This window comes from Oryctolagus cuniculus, chromosome 2 (genome assembly GCF_051225735.1).
Source record: "Oryctolagus cuniculus isolate XC-2025 breed Fujian yellow rabbit chromosome 2, ASM5122573v1, whole genome shotgun sequence".
NCBI lineage: Eukaryota > Metazoa > Chordata > Mammalia > Lagomorpha > Leporidae > Oryctolagus > Oryctolagus cuniculus.
The window spans coordinates 196,802,094-196,821,284 of NC_142868.1; the positions used below are offsets into that span (position 1 = coordinate 196,802,094).

The 19,191-nt window shown below is 55.9% G+C and overlaps 1 protein-coding gene across 7 annotated transcripts in view; it reads left to right on the forward strand.

Annotated features, from left to right (window-relative positions):
- The first annotated feature begins 17,786 nt into the window (after window positions 1-17,786).
- Window positions 17,787-19,191, forward strand: part of NOL10 (nucleolar protein 10) — a 99,908-nt gene continuing 98,503 nt past the window's right edge. For 3 of the 7 annotated variants that reach the window (XR_016230584.1, XM_002722390.6, XM_089327843.1), the window contains exon 1: window positions 17,787-17,992. Coding sequence is in view for 2 of the 7 variants with exons in the window: in XM_002722390.6 (XP_002722436.3) it covers window positions 17,927-17,992 (66 nt within the window). In the remaining 5 variants the exon portion in view is untranslated. The remainder of the gene's footprint in view (window positions 17,993-19,191) is intronic. The other 4 variants (XM_008249836.5, XM_089327838.1, XM_089327839.1 and 1 more) reach the window with 4 other exon arrangements.

Below are 19,191 nucleotides of genomic sequence, written 5' to 3' on the forward strand. Positions count from 1 at the left end.
TTTGCCCGCGTGCACACAGCTAAGGAGAAGCCCCCCTCAGCTGACAAGGACCCCTGCCCCCACCCACGTCTGCAAGGCACTGCAGGGTATGCAGGAAGAAATGGAAAAGTAAAACAGGGAGCACAAGAGCAAGCAGTCCCAGCTCACTAAGGCATGAACACAAACACCAGGCAGGATGTGCCCGCCGCACAAACATGAGACAGAAACACTCAAGAAATGCCATGAGCCTCATTTCACAGATGAGGAAGCAGCCTGGAGTGGAGCACGCACCCTGACCAGGGGCACGGCCAAGGGCACACCTGGCACTGGCGTTCCAGTTCTCCCCCTCCAGGCTCCTGGGGCTCCGCTGCCCGTCCGCACGCCTCCTGCAGTCCCAGCCCGGGCCCTTCCGCTTGCTCGCGGCGTGAGCACACTTGCATCTCTTAATGTCAGCAGACTTCTTGTAGAATGTGCCACGCCCAAGGTGTCCCGGGGCCAGTTCCCATTCCACCACCACTGAAGGTGAGCTCCCAGTGTTGGCCGCCGCAGAGACCCCGTCGTCCTTGTAGCTTGCACTCCTGCTGTTTGTCCTTGCCAAGTTCCTCTTTGTCCCCCCAGGGAGTTTGTGGAAGGTTCTAGCTCTGCCCTGCTGTCGACAGCTGGCACACTTGTCACCCCTGCTGTCCGTCACTTCAGATCTTTGATGTGGTTGACCTGTAGGTCACCAAGGCCTTGGGTGGAACTCAGTGAGTAGGAGGGATCCCGGGTCCCAAGATCCAAGCCCTGCACTGGAGAAAGAAGCGAAAAGGGAAAATCGAAGGTGGCTAGTGCTCTTCATGTGTGTTACATATTTATTGTTTGAGAGAGAGAGAAAGGGGGAAAAAAAAAAAAAAAACCCTTCCTCCAGTTTACTCCTCCAATGCCTGCATCTCCCAGGGGGACAACAAAAGCTGGGAGCAGAACTCAGTCTGGGTGCCCCGCATGGGCATCCCATATGGGCGCCGGGTTCTAGTCCTGGCTGCTCCTCTTCCGGTCCAGCTCTCTGCTATGGCCCGAGAGGGCAGTGGAGGATGGCTCAAGTGCTTGGGAGTGCATGGGAGACCAGAAGGAAGCACCTGGCTCCTGGCTTCGGATCGGCACTGCGCCGGCCATAGCAGCCATCTGGGGAGTGAACCAACGGAAGGAAGACCTTTCTCTCTGTCTCTCTCTCTCACTGTCTATAACTCTGCCTGTCAAATATCAAATAAATACAAAAAGAAAGATTTTAAAAGAGATTATTGCTGGATAGTGGGATTATAGATGTTCTCACTTTTTTTTAAAAGATTTATTTATTTATTTGAAAAGCAGAGTGACAGAGAGAGAGAGAGAGATATCAATCTTCCATCCACTGGTTCTCTCCTCAAATGTTTGCAATGGCTAAGCTAGATTAGGCTGAAGCCAGGAGCTGGGGTCTTCATCCAGGTTTCCCACATGGGTAGCCTGGGCCCAAGCACTTGGGCCTCCTTTCACTGCTTTCCCAGGTGTGTTAGCAAGGAGCTGGATCAGAAGTGGAACAGCTGGGACTAGAACCAGCGATCTTAGGGAATGCCCATGTGGAGTTGCAGGTGGTAGCTTAACCCACTGTGCCACAATGCCGGCCCCAGATGTTCCCTTTCTGTAAACTTGTAACTTGTCTATGTTTTCATAATGAACAAGTCACTTTTTTTTTTTTGACAGGCAGAGTGGACAGTGAGAGAGAGAGACAGAGAGAAAGGTCTTCCTTTGCCCTCCAATGGCCGCCGCGGCGCAGCATGCTGATCCAAAGGCAGGAGCCAGGTGCTTCTCCTGGTCTCCCATGGGGTGCAGGGCCCAAGCACCTGGGCCATCCTCCACTGCACTCCCTGGCCACAGCAGAGAGCTGGCCTGGAAGAGGGGCAACCGGGACAGAATCCGGCGCCCCGACCGGGACTAGAACCCGGTGTACCAGCGCCGCAAGGCGGAGGATTAGCCTAGTGAGCCGTGGCGCCGGCCTACAAACTTTTCAAATACCTGTGACTGTACCTAAAACGTGATAAATCTCTACCTAAAATCCTATGATAGATACATGAACTCAACAAGTCTTCCTGATTCAACATCATTTCCAAGATGTTTTACTTTTAAATCTTGAGTGAATCAGGCCGGATGTGATTAGTTAAGGAGTTCAGGGTGGTGTGTTACTGCACCTGGGGGAGGCCCTGCATCCAATATCTAGTGTCCCCCTAAGAGGAGGGGACGCACAGACTTGCAGGGAGGGAGGCTACGTGAAGGCAGAGGCAGAGATGGGAGTGATCCAGCTACAGTGCCAAATGTCGCTGGTGGAAGCCGCCAAGAGCTAGGAGGAGGCAAGGAAGCATTCCTCCCCAGAGCCGCCCGAGGACGCTCGGCCCTGCCAGCCCCTGGACTTGGGGCTTCCCCCCCGGAACCGTGAGGGAGTGGATTTCTGTGCGAAGTCGCCAGTCTGTGGTCATTGGTGGAGACAGCTCTGGGAGACCAGCAGGTCATGGCCTGCGCTGCCGAGAGTCCTCCAGCAGGTCCCCACCACGCTGAGCAAACCCCAGGACCCTTGGCGGGGCCTCCCAGGCCCGACCTCGGCCAGACGAGGGCCTGGGGACCACGGTGTTCAGTGATGAATCTTGAACAAGATGCGGCTTCTTGGGCCGCTCGCCACACCTGTCCAGGCCAGCGCTTCATCCGTCTCTTCACTGCGACTTGAATCGCTCCGTGTTAACTTGCCTCCGACAGAATATGCAGCCCTGGCTCCCTCGTCTCTCTCCATCGCGGCACTGGGAACTCCTGCAAGGCAGGAGGCACTGCCTCCCTCGTTACCCCTTGACTCCTGGCGCAGTGTAGGCTGCCAGCACATGTTTGCTTAATAAGTGAATTCTTATCATTATTTTGATAAATGTTATTTCAGACATTTAATCAATATAACAATCAGATATTTATTTGGTAAGTATACATAGCACAGTGCCATACTAATATATCCTTTTAAAAAAGATTTATTTATTTATTTGAAAGTCAGAGTTACACAGAGAGAGAAGGAGAGGCAGAGAGAGAGAGAGAGCGAGCAAGCACTCCCATTTGCTGGTTCACTCCCCAAATGCCAGAATAGCTGGAGCTGGACCTGGCTGAAGCCAGGAGCTGGGACCCCAATCTGGGTCTCCCGTGGGATGGCAGGGACATAAGTACTAAGCCATCACTTGCTGCCTCCGAGGCGTGCATTAGGGAGCTGGATGGACAGTGGAGCTGAGACTCTAACCCAGGCACTCCGGCGTGGGCTGGGGGTCCCAAGCTGAGGTTAACCACTGCCAAGGAGACGCGCACACTGGGGTCCTGCTTCCTGCCCACGGCCGGGTCCTCTCTGCCTCCGCCTGCTTTCCCAGGGCTGTGCATTGCGTCTTCGTTGGTCCTAGAGTCTGGGCCTCCACGGACCTGCTTCCAGGGCCAGCCCACTGCACCACGTGGTCCCCAACTGAGCACACGTGGGCGAGTGCAGACCCCAGGCCCCTGACGTCCTGCGGATCCCTCTGCCCCTGCCAGAGCAGGAGGAGAGAGTGTGTCTGTGTGTCTAGACGTCTGTGAGCCTGTGTTTGTGTGTTTGTCTTTGTGTGTCTGAGTGTCTGTGTCTGTGTGTGCGTCTGTGTCAGTGTCTGTCTAGACGTCTGTGAGTCTGTGTGTGTATGAGTGTTTTTGTCTTTGTGTGTGTGTCTGTGCCTGTGTGTGTGTCTGTGTGTGTCTGTGTGTCTGTGCCTGTTTGTATGTGTCTGTGTGTCTGTGCCTGTGTGTGTGTCTCTGTGCGTCCATGTCCGTGTACTGGGAGATGCGCTCTGTCTTCCGGGCACCCAGGGACTGCAGTTGATAAACAACAGGTGTTTCCGAGGGAATGAATGAGTGAGTGAATGAAGGAAGCGCATCAGCAGGCCACGCCCCTCGGCGGGGAGACTCAGGCAGGTGACTGGGGCAGTATTGCCAGCTCGGGAAGGGGTGGCCCCCGGGTCCCGCGGCCGACACCAAGCCCGGCCTCTGAGCTGCTTCACCTCCCGCACTCAGGGACCACCCGCTGAGCCCACCCGCACCCATGGGGCAGAAACTGCCCCGTGCCGGCCGTCCCGATCCCTGCCGTGTCCTGCCCTCTCGTGCCACCTGCTGCTACGCCCCCTGTAACCGGGCACTCCCCTCCGCTTTCCCCCAGGCCTGAGGCTTCCTCTGAGCGCCTCTGCTGCCCCCAGGCCAGCACCTTGACCGTGAGTGTGCGGGAGGGGCGCAGTGCTGACCGAGGCTCCAGCCGTCCCTTTCCTGAGGCCACTCGACCAGTCCCCATTCCCGCAGTGGACAGACACGTGCGGATCGCCCGAGGGGGGCAGACAGCCCTCTCCCGGATGGTGGGAACTCCCTGCGGGGGAGGGGGAGTGGCTCAGTCTCCTCCCCGGGTGATTCAGCCAGGGAGGCACCCCGCACGCAGTCACTGCTTGGGTGACCTGGCCCCCTATCCAGGGGCGCCTCGCACTCCACTTCCCGCCTCCCCCACGCCAGCAGCCTCGCCCTTCTCACCTGTGTGCCCCGCCCCCACAGCCAGGGTTAGTCCGGAACACGTGTGGGCGTCCCACCTCCCAGCTCCGACTCCACCTCTCACACCTGCGGCTGTGTCCCGCAGCTCGGGTCAGGTACCAGGCTGAGTGCGGCCAGCACAGAGCCCCCAGCCACAGGCTCCGATCCGCCAGATTGCCCGCTGTAGGCGCCGGGCACCAGTGCCAAGCTTGCCCTGGGAATCAGACCCCCCCACACCCCTCAGCCCCAGGCTGTAGCTCCAGGGTTCCCTGCCCTGCCCCCCAGGCTGGAGAGTTGGCTAGAACGGCTCACCAAACTCCACAAAAGTTTACTCCCTGCTGTCAGTTTACTATGAGGGATGCCACTGAGGAAGGGCCACACGGAAGGGCAGCAGCGGGCGAGGGAACAGGGGACGCACGCCCCTGTGATCCAGGTCCCGCCCCCAGCACTTCCGTGTGCACCGCCCAGGAGGCTCCCGCGCAGAGGGTGATCGGCGTAGTCTCCAGCTTCTCTCCCCTCCCCAGGGCAGTGTGTGTGTGTGTGTGCTGGCATGGGGGGTGGTCACTGGTGTGTGTGTGTGTGTGCTGGCATGGGGGGTGGTCACTGGTGTGTATGTGTGTGTGTGCTGGCATGGGGGGTGGTCACTGGTGTGTGTGTGTGTGTGTGTGTGTGTGTGCTGGCATGGGGGGTGGTCACTGGTGTGTGTGTGTGTGCTGGCATGGGGGGTGATCACTGGTGTGTGTGTGTGTGCTGGCTTGGGGGATGCTCACTGCCTAAAGTCCCAGCTCTCTAACCCAGCCTTGGCCTTACTAGCGAACAGATTCTTCCTACAATCTCTGGCACCAGGGAAAGCCACCTTGTTCACAGAAAGATGCTACCAGCTCCCCCCCCCCCCCACCAGAGACCCTGGGACACAACTCGGGAACTGCAGACAAAGACCCAATCGTTTATTTCTTGTTATACTGCAGTGGCACCCCACCCCCCCACCTCCTTGCGGGGGGGGGCTCCCGTTTAAAGCCCGGCAGTCCCAACTGCCAGAGCCCACCCACGGAGTTTCCTTTCCCTGTAAACAGCTGTCCCTTCCGCAGCTGGCAAACAGGGCTCAGCCCTCTTCCTGGGCCCCGGGATCCCACACAGCCACCACCCAGTCTTCCTCCTTCCTATCCCTTCTGATGAGTCACTGTCCTCACTGCTACCTGCCGGGCCCGCGTGCACCTGGCCGTGGACGGCCCGTGGTGCACACCTGGGCTGGAGGTAACAAGGGGACAGACCAGACGCGGCCACCGCCCTGCCGACGCTGTGGTTCCCGTGTGGAAGGCAAAGACATGGAAAGGGGCGAAGACATGTGTCGCTCCCCGTCTTCGTGGAGGAACGACACAGGACCCTGCGCTGTTCTTTTATCTGCTCGGCCCTCCCCGGGTTTGCTGCTGGTTCTTCCCGGGTTGGCTACTGTCCCTTCCACCTCCGTGGAAGGGCGGTTCCCCCTGGCCGCATTCCCCACTTCCGCCGGGGCTCTCGCAGGGGCTGCACAGGTGTTCCTTCAGATAGATGTTCCTGGTGCATGTTGTCTCTCTCCTCCTTTATAGTCCTCTTCCACCAATCCCAACTCTGCTACCCACACGCCGAGTACGCTGCTCTCCTCCAATCAGGAGCAGCTCCTGCAGCTTGTCAAGTTGGTGAGAGGCAGCTGGGTAGAAGCTGTTTGCTCCTCTCCCAGCGCCATATTGTGGGAGAACAGATGCATAGAATAAGTCTTAATTCCAGTAACAGTCTAGTCCAAGTTGCTCCCCACAGACATGCAAGTGCCGGGGCCCGGAGGCCTCGAGTGAGCCCCCACCCCACCCCGTGCGAGGGGTGCAGGGACGTGCGTGCAGGCTGGGGGCCGGGAGCTCAATGCTAGTGCTAAGACTCCTGGTCACGGTGCGCCTGGCCTTGGCCCTCGCCGCCTCCTGGGAAGCCATAGCCTGGTCTCCCCCCTAAACACAGCACTGTGTCCTCCTCGCTCCATTTCACCTCCTGCACGTTCTCTTCCTGGGCTCCTTGCGGGGCGCCCCTTTTCTGACTTCCTGTACCCCGTGTTCTCCGGTGAGCGGTCCCGTTCTCTGCCCTCTGCTCTCACTGCACACGGGAGTGGAGCTGGGCACGGATTCCTTTGCTTTTTCTCATGATCTCTCTTCCCAGGAACAACAGGTGCACGTGGTGTGTAACTTTTTATTTTATTTATTTGACAGAGATTAGAGCCCCTCCGCACCCTGACCATTATGAACCCCAAATTTAGAAGCTGCACCTACAGTACACACTTCCCTGCTGTCACTGTGCAAGATTGGAGCGTGGTGGGGTGGCAGGGCCGGACAGCTGGAGACTACTCTGCATGAGCCCACAGCGGTGGACACAAGTCCTTGTACCACTGTCACAGCCACAGGACCCACAGCACCAGGTGAACCCCAATGGGGACCTGACTGTGGTTAGTGGTGTGTCCGTGTACGGCCACCGACGGTAACAAGTCTGTACTCTGTGGGCATGTTGGGCGCGGGCAAGGCTGGGAGTGTGTAGGGGACGTGGGTGTAGGGGAACTGTCTCTGTTTTCTGCCCAGTTTTGCTAGGAAGCTACAAACACTCTAAGACAGATTTAGTGGCTTGGTTGCCACCTGCATCCCGTATCAGAGGACCTGGGTTGTGTCCTGGCTCCACTTCCAATCCAGCTTCCTGCTAATGGGGACCTTGGGAGGCAGTCGGTTATGGCCCCTGTATCTGGGTCTGTGCCACCCACATGGGTCCTGGATCCTGGCTTTGGCTTGGCCAAGCCCCTGTAGTTGCAGGTATTTGGGAAGTGAATCAGCAGTGAATCTCTCTCTCTCTCTCTCTCTCTCTCTCTCTCTCTCTGTTTTACAAATAAATAAAAATTAAAAATAAAAAAGTGCTCCAAAAATAAAATCATTATTTAAAAAGTGAATTCTAAAAATACTCAGGAAAGAGAACAAATCACATGTCTAAAGCTTGTTGAACCACAAGTCAGATTTCTCACAGAGTCGTCACTCGCGTCAGGAAAGAGACTAAGGGTGACCGGACGCTCTCTCGGCCCTCTCCCAGCCACTGTCCCCCTCCACTCCCCAAAGCAGCTACTATCCTGGCCTCTGTGTGATTGATTAGTTCTGCCTGTCACAGAGTTGAGTGCTATTTTCTCGTTAGTACCTGGCTCCTTCCAGCTCACATTACACATATGAGATTCCAGGTCCCGGGGTGCAACAATGGTTTTGCGTTTTCACTGGTGTGCAGTGTAGACCATGGTGGTCTGGTGGGCCGTGGTGTGTTTGGGGGTCTGCTTCAAGCTTTGGGCTATGATGAATACTGTTGCTATGAGTATTCTTGAACAAGAATCCATGGGTTTAGATTTTCTTTGCACTAAAATAAGCTGACCTTTTGATTCCATGTTCCTGAACTCTCCAAAGCTCCCTGTAGATGTCTGTTGGTGAACACAGGTACACACGTCATTGGACACGTGCCTGGAAGTGAAGGTGCTGAGCCATGGGGTATGCGTGTGTTAGATGCACCCCAACAATTCCCTGTAGTTTGCCCAACGTGACCGCACTTATTCACACATCTGTTGGTGACGTCGGAGCTGCTGCCGGTTCTTGGCGCTGTCAGAGTTTTCCATTGTAGCAGTTTTCAGGGAAGTGTGTGGTGACAGCTCTTTGTGGCTTTGGTTTGCATTCCCCGATGACTAATCTTGTGGAGAACATTTTGATGTGCTTACTGGTCATTAATGTACTAATATATTTTTTATTGGATTGTTTGTTTCCTTGTTATTGAGTTCTAGGCATTCTCTACAGACCTGAATACTGGGCCTTTGTTAGACCCACATGTGTGAATATTTTCTGTTCCTTTTGTTATGTAATGATTTATTTATTTGGAGGGCAGAGTGACAACGAGGAGGGGGAAGAGAGAAAGACAGAGAGTGAGATCTCTCATCTGCTGGCTCACTCCTGAGACGGCTGGGGCTGGGCCAGGCCGAAGCAGCAGCTAGGCAGAGTGTGAAACCAACTGAGGGCCCCTCTGGGTGCTATGCGATGGCGCAGGTCCTTTGCACATCCCACGCTTGCTCCTGTCTGTTTCGGGGGAGCAGGTGGCCCGAGAGCCCAGGAGACCCCAGGCAAGTCATCTGTGAGTGTTACTTCCTTCCCAAACCGGTGACTCTTGTCTTTTTCTATCTGCTGATTCCCTTCAATGCTCTTAGAAAGGTGAATGCTCACTAATTTTAGTGTCCAGTTGGTTAATTCTGAAAACTGGAGTTAACCAACGAAGATGTGTGAGAGCCCCTGGGATCAGGCATTGCGAGTTCTCCTGGAATGAATCTGCCCGTGGTCACATCATCAGCCAACAATTTGCATCTCACAGGTAGAGGCTGGGATAAGCATTTGAACTCAGAAGTCGGCTCGGAGCCAACCCGTATTCTGTGAGGTGGGATTAGGCTGCGTTGACTCTCAGTGAATAGCTGACGGTGTGTGGGCCGGTGCTGTGGCGTAGTAGGCTAAGCCTCCACCTGCTGTGCCAGCATTCCATATGGGTGCTGGTTCTTGTCCTGGCCGCTCCTCTGAGCCAGCTCTCTGCTATGGCCTGGGAAAGCAGTGGAAGATGGTCCAAGTCTGTGGGTGCCTGCACCCACATGGGAGACCCAGAAGAAGCTCCTGGCTCCTGGTTTCAGATATGGCCATTTGGGGAGTGAACTGTGGATGGAAGACCTTTCTCTCTGTCTCTCCCTCTCTGTAACTCTACCTCTCAAATAAATAAAATCCTTAAAAAAAATAGCTGACGGCCGGCACTGCGGCTCACTAGGCTAATCCTCCTCCTGTGGCACTGACACCCCGGGTTCTAGTCCCAGTTGGGGCACCAGATTCTGTCCCGGTTGCTCTTCTTCCAGCCCAGCCCTCTGCTGTGGCCCGGGAATGCAGTGGAGGATGGCCCAAGTACTTGGGCCCTGCACCCCATGGGAGACCAGAAGTACCTGGCTCCTGCCTTTGGATCAGCGTGGTGCGCCGGCTGCAGCATGCCGGCCGCGGCAGCCATTGGAGGGTGAACCAACGGCAAAGGAAGACCTTTTTTTCTCTCTCTCTCTCACTGTCCACTTTGCCTGTCCAAAAAAAAAAAAAAAATAGCTGACAATGTTCTTATTCAAAGGATTCTATGCATTAAATGACCTAAACTGACTCCCTCCAAGTAGACTGGAAATGCGTGCACATTCGTATTGGTATTTACACAATGCGTGGGCGTGTGGTTGAAGGAGGAAGTGTTCCGCAATGGTGCAGGTTCTCAAGGCCGGGCCCTAGTGCAGGTCAAAGCTAGGGAGTCTTGTGGTCCACTGTAGCTGCCAAGCTACCCAGCGTTCTTGCCCTTCCTCCAGGACACCTGTCACTGGGGACCATGTACTATCCAGCTGTGACTTCTGGTATTCCTGGGGCCTGACAACTGGCCCACTGAATGTTTGGCTGGCCTAAAGAGGAATGGAAGAGAAGGGGAAAAACAGAGCTGGAGCTGGCATTGTGGCACAGTGGGTTGAGCCACAGCCTGCGATCCTGGCATCCCATACTGGAGCTCAGGTTCAAGTCCTGGCTGCTCCGCTTTCGCCCCTGCTAATGCACCTGGGAAGGCAGCAGATGACCCAAGCACCTGGGTCCCAGGCCCCCACGTGGAAAACCCAGATGGGGTTCCTGGCTCCTGGGTTCAGGCTGTCCCAGGCCTGGCCATTGCAGGCATTTGGGGGAGTGAATCCACAGATGGAAGATCTCTCTCTCTCTCTCTCTAATTGCCTTTCAAATTAATAAATGTTTTTTAAAATATTTTTTAAAAAAGAAGGAAACAAAGGGGGGTCACTAGGTTGGGTTCTGTTATCTTGTAAAATGATAGCTAACATTACCCCCACGACCACCAACCACAGCAGACAAACCAAAAACAAACTTCCCTCATTAAAGCCCTGTTTAACTTTGTCCGTGATGCAGGCAATAACTCACTCTGGTTTATTTAAGACATTTAAATGCCCATATTAACAATACTAATGAAAACAATAATAAATTTAAGTAAATAACATTTATGAAAGGTCTTTTGGTTAACAACATGCACATAACTTGTTTGCTTTTTATTTATTCGTTTACCTATTCAATAGACATTGCCTGCTTGTCACATAGGATAATTAAAGAATGAATTTCCATGATCACATTTTTTATAGTTCATTTTTATCATTGTCCATTGGTGGATTTAAACGCCTGAGTTGGAAGCCGACTTTCCCCAGCGCGTGTAGACAGGATCCCCTGTGGGCCACCTGGACTCGTTCCTGCTCGTGGCACCAAGCAGAGGAGCCAGCAGTGCCGCACCCTGCCTCGCAGAGCTGTGAGGTAGCCAATGGCTGCTGCTGGAAGCCAGTGGCTTTGCAGTCAATTGTCCCACAGAAGTAAAGGACTAATCCAGTTGTTAAGGTATGGACAATTCCTCTGCAGGTTACTAAGCGACGATTCAGGGGAGCAGGAGAGGCGTGCGCACGGGGCGCCAGGCTGGGCTGGCTGTGGCCAGCTCCCAGGCACCTCAGAGCTGCAGGGAGACTCGGCAGCATGGGACAGGCGTCCAGGGGCTGGGAGGCGAGACCTCGGCAGCACCAGAGCCGACAGCACTGAGTAGCACCTTGGTCTCGTCATGCAGATGCATGCAGGATAAGGTGAGGGTGTCTGTGTCCACCGGGCTTAGGAGCAGAGTCTGCAAACACTGCAGATAGTACGTGCAGGACAGAGGCTGCCGGGTGGGGGCGGGGCCCCTGTGGGCGTCTCAGAGCGGGTGGCATCTCAGCTGGGATCTGGGTGGTGCGGACTACCCAGCCATGGAAAAGCTGGGGTCAGGGCACTCTGGGCAGAGAACAGCAAGTGCAAAGACCCTGAGGCAGGAAAAGCAGTGACCGGTGAGCTCTGCTCTCAGCTCCCAGGACAGGCTGAAGCCGCGGTGTGTAGGGGCTTCCCTGCCAGGGGAGGGGCTGAGGCTTCCATCTGACCGCCCTGAGCTTTAAGCAGGGAAGCCACGCCATCTGGTCGTGAAGGTTCCGGGGAGAACTGGCCACACAGTGGAGGGGTAAGACCTGGAGGCCAACTGGCAGACTCTTGTGGCTCTGGGGACCACGGCCAACTCTGCTTGGGAAGACTGGCAGGGGAGGAGAGGCCAAGGGTTCCATCAGAGCCGAGGTGGGAAATCGACCCAAAGCCTCTGCAGAGACAACGAAGAAGCAGGTTCTAGAAAACATGGAAGCTTCGTGGGCCTGGCCACAGGGTCCGTGGAAACCTCGCCTGGCTTCAGTGTCAACAGCCTTGCCCAGTCTGCTGTGTGCCTGCGGCACAAGCTGCTGGGGCTTATGCCTGAGGCCCAAACCAGGCAACTTCTCCTGAGCTTATCTGGGTCCAATTCCTTCAGGAATCTGCTGAGAAATTTGCATCTGCCCCATGGAAAAATACACACACCCAGAGATCTTCCCTCAACTGCGGGAGACCTCAGCGCTTCTTGGAGCCACGGAGTCCTGGCACTCAGTGTGCTGGCCGAGGTGCCCAAGGGGACGGGCACCACGAGAGATGTGCACTGACCAGGGCTCAGGATGCTTGCGAGCTGGTCGTCTGTTGTGGGGAACCATGAGCCGGCCATGGGCCCACATGCTAAGGCTTAGCTTGCTGACCGTTTGCAATAGTTACTGCCATGTGGATGTTTATGGTTTCTGATGAGCTGTGATATCGGGCCCGTTCCATGACCCCAGGGTTGAGTCTACAACTACAGCCTTGGGGCTTCCCGTACTTCTTTTCCCACTGACCAAGAGTTGAGAAGACACCAGGTGGAGCAACGATAAGCTTTCTGCTGGCGTCCGAGCCGCCTGCTACATGACCAGGAGCTTGACTGGATGAAGACATGTGATCACCTTTATGGTTGGACAAGGAGCGCATGGACTGTGCGTGATCAAGCACCCTATTGGAGCGCCGCCGCATGGACTGTAGCATGGACTAAGCTTGCTTTGCATGCTTCTACAATGATGTAATATATAAGCCGTTTGTGATATAGTAACGGGAGCTTCCCCTTTCTTTCGGAGCTCCCCTTGCTCAAGGGTTTCTTTTTCTATCCTGTTTAAATAAAGCCTACTGAAGGCCGAGAAGCAGCGTCCGAGTATCTGTTTTTCCCGAGACCCCGGGGACCACAGTCTGTCAATGTTTAAACAAATGTTATTGCTGAAAAATTTATTTTCACTTATTGGAAAGGCAAAGAAACAGATCTTCCTTCAGCTGGTTCACTCCCCAAATGCCCAAGGCAGCTGGGGCTGGGCCAGGCTGAAGCCAGGAGCCTGGAGCTCCAGCCAGGTCCCCCACACGGGTGGCAGGGGGCCAGGTGCCTGAGTCCTCACCAGCTGCTTCCCAGGTGGGCATGAGCAGGACGTGGGCCTGCAGCGGAGCCTTCCAGGGCTCCCCGGGGGCAGCTCAATGCCCAGCCCTGAACATTTAGCTTGGAGTGCCTGCCATGCATCTGACAAACCTGGCCTGGCTGCTGGCGTTACTAATCTCCCAGCATATGCTTTGGGAGCAGCTGCAGGGCTGAGACATGTTCAAGATGTCAGACTGGAAGGTGCATTTTCCAGTTTGCAAATCTATAGGGATATGGATGAGTAAGCTTAAAAATCACAATGTACGATGGCATTCTTCAAACCTGGATGGTGTTCAACCTTGTAGGTTGGAAAGAAATCTCAGACTCTTACTCTTTTTTTTTTTTTTAAAGATTTATCTCACCTACCCACAAGGCAGAGTTACAGAGAGAAAGACAGAGAGAGAGGGAGGCATAGAGATATCTTTTATCCACTGATTCACTCCCCGAATGGCAGGAGCCAGGCCAGGCCACAGCCAGGAGCCAGGAGCTTCATCTGGGTCTCTCCTGTGGGTGCAGGGGCCCAAGGACTTGGGCCATCCTCTGCTGCTTTCCCAGGCGCATAAGCAGGAATGGAGGATCAGAAGTGGAGCTGCTGGGACTCGAACCGGCACCCATGTGGGATGCCAGCACTGCAGGCGGAGGCTTAGCCTTCTAAGCCACGGCAATGGCCGGATTCAATTCTTAAAACAAACAAAAAAAAAAGAGGGGCCGGCACTGTGGCGCAATGGGTTAACACCCTGGCCTGAAGCACCATCATCCCATACTGGTGCCGGTTTGAGACCCGGCTGCTCCACTTCTGATCCAGCTCTCTGCTATGGCCTGGGAAAGCAGTAGAAATGGTCCAAGTACTTGGGCCCCTACACCCGTGTGGGAGACCCAGAAGCTCCTGGCTCCCGGCTTTGGATCAGCACAACTCCAGCTGTTGCGGCCAACTGGGAAGTGAGCCATCGGATGGAAGACCTCTCTTTTTCTCTCTCTGCTGCTCCTCTCTCTGTATAACTCTGACTTTCAAATAAATAAATAAATCTTTAAAAGAACACACTTTTTTGGCACATAAGGTCCCAGTGTGGCAGAGGTGGGGGGAAACAAGTCTTTCTGAAATCATTTTAGATGCAGAAAAAAAGTTTTAAATATGCTACGGAGGGGTGGTGTTGTGTTGCTGTGTGGACACCTTGTCCACCTGAGAGTGAGCAGGACTGAGCCCTGCCTCCGCTGGGAGGCTGCAGATGCCGGACAAGTACTGGGCCCATGCCACCAGGTGGAGCGCCCAGCGCCCACCTGCAGCCCAGCCACGCCCTGATGCAGGCATTTGGAGCAGTGAACCAGCGCTTGGGAAATCTTTCTCTCCTGCTCTGCCTTTCAATAAATGAAGACAAATAAACTTATAAAAAATACACCACAGAGTTCCCATTTACCTTCTACTCAGCTCTTCCTACTGCTAATGTCATCCATAACCTCGGCATATTTATCAAAAATAACACATGAGTGCTGGCATAAGGGTACTAGCAAAACCACAGGTTCTACTCAGATAATCACCAGTTTCTCTGCTATTGCCCCTTCCTGTTTCGGGATCCAACCCAGGACACTGTGTTACATTCCAGAATTAAATCTTTTTTTAAGTTAACTTTTTAATATGCTATTTAAACATGTACAACTGTAAACCTAGCTCTAAAATGTATTATGCTGGAGGCTGATGCTGTGGCGCAGTGGGTTGAGCCACTGCTGGTCATGTAGGCATCCCATACAGGAGCACTGGTTCTAGTCCCAGCTGCTCCACTTCTGACCCAGCTCCTGCTCACTCACCTGGGAGGTAGCAGCAGACGGCCCAAGAGCTTGGGTCCCTGCACCCATGTGGGAGACCCTGATGGAGTTCCTGACGCCTGGCCCAGCCCTGGAGGGAGGAGATGGAGAACTCTCTCTGTCTCTCCCTTTCTATCACTGTGTCTTTGAAATAAATAAATCTTTAGAAAAATTTACTATGCTTTTAGTTCTTATATTACTATAAACCACAAATCTTTGTGCATTAATTTCAAGCAAAACTTTAAAACTTCACGATTTGGGGCCAGCACTGTGGTGCAGTGGGTAGTCGCCATCTGCAGTGCCAGCATCCTATATGGCGCCGGGTCTCCCCAGCTGCTCCACCTCTGATCCAGCTCTCTGCTATGACCTGCGAAGACAGTGGAGGATGGCCCAAGTCTTTGGGCCCCTGCACCCACGTGGGAGACCCAGAAGAAACTCCTGGCTTCTGGCTTCGGATCAGCACAGCTCCAGCTATTGCAGTCATCTGGGGAGTGAACCAGCAGATGGAAGACCTCTCTCTCTCTCTGCCTCTGCCTCTCTGTAACTCTGCCTTTCAAATAAATAAACAAATGTTTATTTAAAAAAAGCTTCACGATTTAATACGAGGTGTCACTTGTTTGGAGGCAAATCGACTGCCTCTCTACCAACAGAATAGATGGCGCCACCGCAGTGAGTTATTTTGCTCCCCCACCTGTCCACGATCAGGCCCCGGGATGATCTAACTGCCCCATCCCTGACTTCAGTTTGGTCGGCTGCAGAACGGCTTTTGCACAGCGGGCCATGACATCGCGTGACTTCCACCCAGCACAGGCGTGTCCCACGGTGCAGTGTCCTGTTGATCCCCCCACCCCAGAGCCAGAGCCATTGCCGTGGAGGCATCCGTGAGCTGGAGACTTTAACACGGGCTGGGCCCTGTAAAAGGGGCCGCGCGTCTCATGTGGCCAGTAAGCGCTGGCTGCTGAGAAAACAAAGCAGAAAACCCCCAAGGGTACCTTGAGGATGGAACTGTGAGCCCCAGTTTACGAAATGGTTGCGAGCGGATTACACACAACCAGGCATCGGGGAGACGACACAGGTGCAGGAGGGTCCGCAGGTGCCAGAAGCAGCTGGAAGGCGGGCACTGTGGTGCAGTGGCTCAAGCTGACCCTTGTGTGGCTCGCATCCTGTTTGAGTGCCTGGCGTTGAGTCCTGCCTCCGCCTCCGACCCCGCTTCCTGATAATGGCCTGGGAGGAGGGGGAGACAGCCTGGGCCAGCCGCAGCTGCTGTGGGCATTTGTGGAGCGAAGCGGCAGATGGAGCTCTCTTCCTGCCTCCTCCCCTGTCACTCTTGCAAGTAAACAAAATAAATCATAAAACTTAAAAGAGGCAGGGAGGTCAGCTGGGAGTGTAATAATGCAAAAACAAGATTTAGAGCCTAGGCAGGAGTAATGAAACGCAAGGGTCTAAGGAGTCTGAGAATCAGAGGTGGGCGTGCGGTGCGCAGTTAGGCCAGGCTCGGACACCACACGGGAGCCTGGAGTCGAGTCCCACTGCAGCTTCTGATTCAGCTTCCGCTAACGACGCGCTGGGGCAGGCAGACGGCAGCTCCACTCCCTGAACCCCGCGGCCCACGGGAGACCAGGGTGAGTTGCAGGATGCTGGCTCAGCCTGCACAGCCTGCTGCTGAGGGCATTGGGAAGTGAACCAATGGATGGAAGAGCGTTCGCTCGCTCTCTCTTGCTCTTCAAAAAAAATTTTTTTTTAAGTTTTTATTTACTTGAGTTACAGATAGAGGGAGAGACAGACAAAGGTCTTCCATCTGCTGGTTCACTCCCCAAATGGCCACAGTGGCTGGGGCTTTGCCAATCCGAAGCCAGGAGCCAGGAGCTTCTTTCAGGTCTCCCACATGGGTGCAGGGGCCCAAGGACTTGGGCCATCTTCCACTGCTTTCCCAGGTCACAGCAGAGAGCTGGATCAGAAGTGGAGCAGCCGGAACTACAACCAGCACCCATATGGGACGCCAGTGCTGTGGGCGGAGGCTTAGCCCACCATGCCACAGCGCCAGGCCCTCAAAATTTGGGGGGGGGGGGCACTGTGGCATAGATTAAGCCTCTGCCTGCAATGCCAGCATCCATATAGGAACTGGTTCCAGTCCGGGCTGCTCCTCTTCCGACCCAGCTCTCTGCTGTGGCCTGGGACAGCAGCAGAAGATGGCCCAAGTCCTTGGGCCCCTGCACCCGCGTGTGAGACCCGGAAGAAGCTCCTGGCTCCAGGTCAGCCCAGCTCCGGCCACTGCGGCTTTTTGGGGAGTGAACCAACGATGGAAGATCTCTCTAACTGCCTTTCAAATACATACATCTTAAATTTCTTTTTTTTTTCCCAGAGGTAGAAATGTCAAGTCTAGCCACGTGGGCAGAAGAGGCGGCAATGGCCCGAGGTTCTTGTCTAGGTGACTGCGAAGACGGCAAAGCTCTTCCCCAAGAAAAACAGCGCGGAATACTGGGAGTGCTTAGTTAGGGGATTAGGCAAGCAGTACTTGGCTCAGCACCGTAAGCAGGCGCGGTGGGAGTGAGACAGGCAGGGACTGGGGTCTGGGGCCGGGGAAGCCTCCATTTTTCGAAGAAATAGGACAGAAATGGAGCACCCCGGGCCATCGCAGCAGCTCTCGCCGACCCGAGAGCGAGGTCGGGTCCCGGGTAACGGAGCGATGCGGGGACGCCGACGCCCGCGCGTCTGCCAGCGGCTGTCCGTCACGGCGGCCACACCCGTCCCCGGAGACCCCGGGCGCCAGCCCCTCCCCGATCGTCACCCCTCCCTCGCGACCTCCCTCATTAGTGAGTGAAAGCCAAACGAGCCAGGCGACACCCCGTTTTTAATGAAGCCATTTTTAAGCGCAGTTATTTCTAAAGCAAAGCTGCAGAAACACTGACAGAGACCACACTTCCCGCCACTCGCGACGCTGAGCGCAGGGGCGCGGCCGCCGCCTCACCAGGGCGCCCCAGCTCTCCCGCCGGCTCCGCCGCCTCGCTTCTTCCGGCGACCGGAAGTGCGTCATCATCCGGCGCCCGCCGCCGCACGCCGCGCTGTGCCGGGCCTGGGAGTCGGATGCTGAAGCGTGCCGGTGGGAGGGGACCGGGCGCGGCGACTGAGATCGCTGCCTCTCGCCGTCACCATGCAAGTGTCCAGCCTTAACGAGGTGAAGATTTACAGCCTGAGCTGCGGCAAGTCTCTTCCTGAGGTGAGTCGGGGCCGTCCCGGCTGCCCGGAGGCGAGTGACGGCGCGCTGGGGCCCAGGCTGGAGGGCGCCGGCACCGGCATCAGCGCCCAGTCTCTGGAGCGGAGGCCAAGTCGGCTTGGGCATGGGTGGCGGTGCCGCCAGGAAAACGTGGACGGGTACCTGGCCGGCTGCGTGCCGGTGCCCGTCCGCCCGCGGGTCGTGGTCCTCGCGCGTGGGCCGGGTACGGCAGTGGGCGGTGGAGACGCGGGCCTCGCAGGTGCACGGTCGGCAGCGGCGGACGCCTTTCCCCGCCTGCGGGACTCGCCTGGCCCCGCGGTCTAAGTGCGTGGTTCTGTCCCAGTCTTCTCGTCTGTAGATCTTTCTGGGATCCAGAAAGAGGTCGGGGCGGGGAGGGGGCAGCCCTCCAGGGCCCTCCAGGGATATCTGCGGGCAGGTGATGAGAGTCTTCGCCTCTTCTCCGCATTCCCGGTGTCAGGAATGGCACGTCTCCCGCGTCTTCTCATTCGTCACTCCCTCGTTCTGTGCACGCTCCTGAGAAGCTAAGCTGTGCAGGCGGCCCCGTCGTAAGTGCGGCATCCGGAGCGCATGTGTCACGGGGGGAAAGGATGATGGAGAGTGAGTGAGCGGGCGGGGTACAGCGTCAGCGCTCGGCGTGGGGCGGTCTGGAGGTGTAGCAGGTGCAGCGCCACTTGGGCTGCCTGGCGCGCTGTGCGCGAGTGCCAGCCCAGCTTCCTGCCAGTGCCTGGGGCAGCACAGAGGATGGCCCACGTCGTTTCTTTGAAAGAGAGCTTCCATCCGCTGGTTCACTGCCCAGCAGGCGGCTCCTGGCTTCAGCCTGGCCCCGCCTGGAGTATTGTGGGCATTTGGGGAGTGCACCAGTGAATGGGAGATCTCGCTCTCGCTCGCTCTCTCTCCATCACTCCGCCTTTCGTCTGGGCTGACCCTCAGGCTCCTTTGTCCCGTGCCATGCTGCCTGCTTGTCCGTTTGTGGGACAGCTCCCGGCCGGGCCTCGCTCCCCACCTGTGCCGGGTCAGGGATTCTGGCCCTCCCAGGTCCCGGCCCCCTCTCTGCCCCCTACGTAGGACCCTGTTCCCGGAAGGGCCGCCCCTTCCTTGAGTAGCTCCCTCAGAACGCTGGATGCTGGTCGGGGCGGGAGCCGTGGCGTAGACCTTCCTGCTGCCACAGGCTGATGCACCCG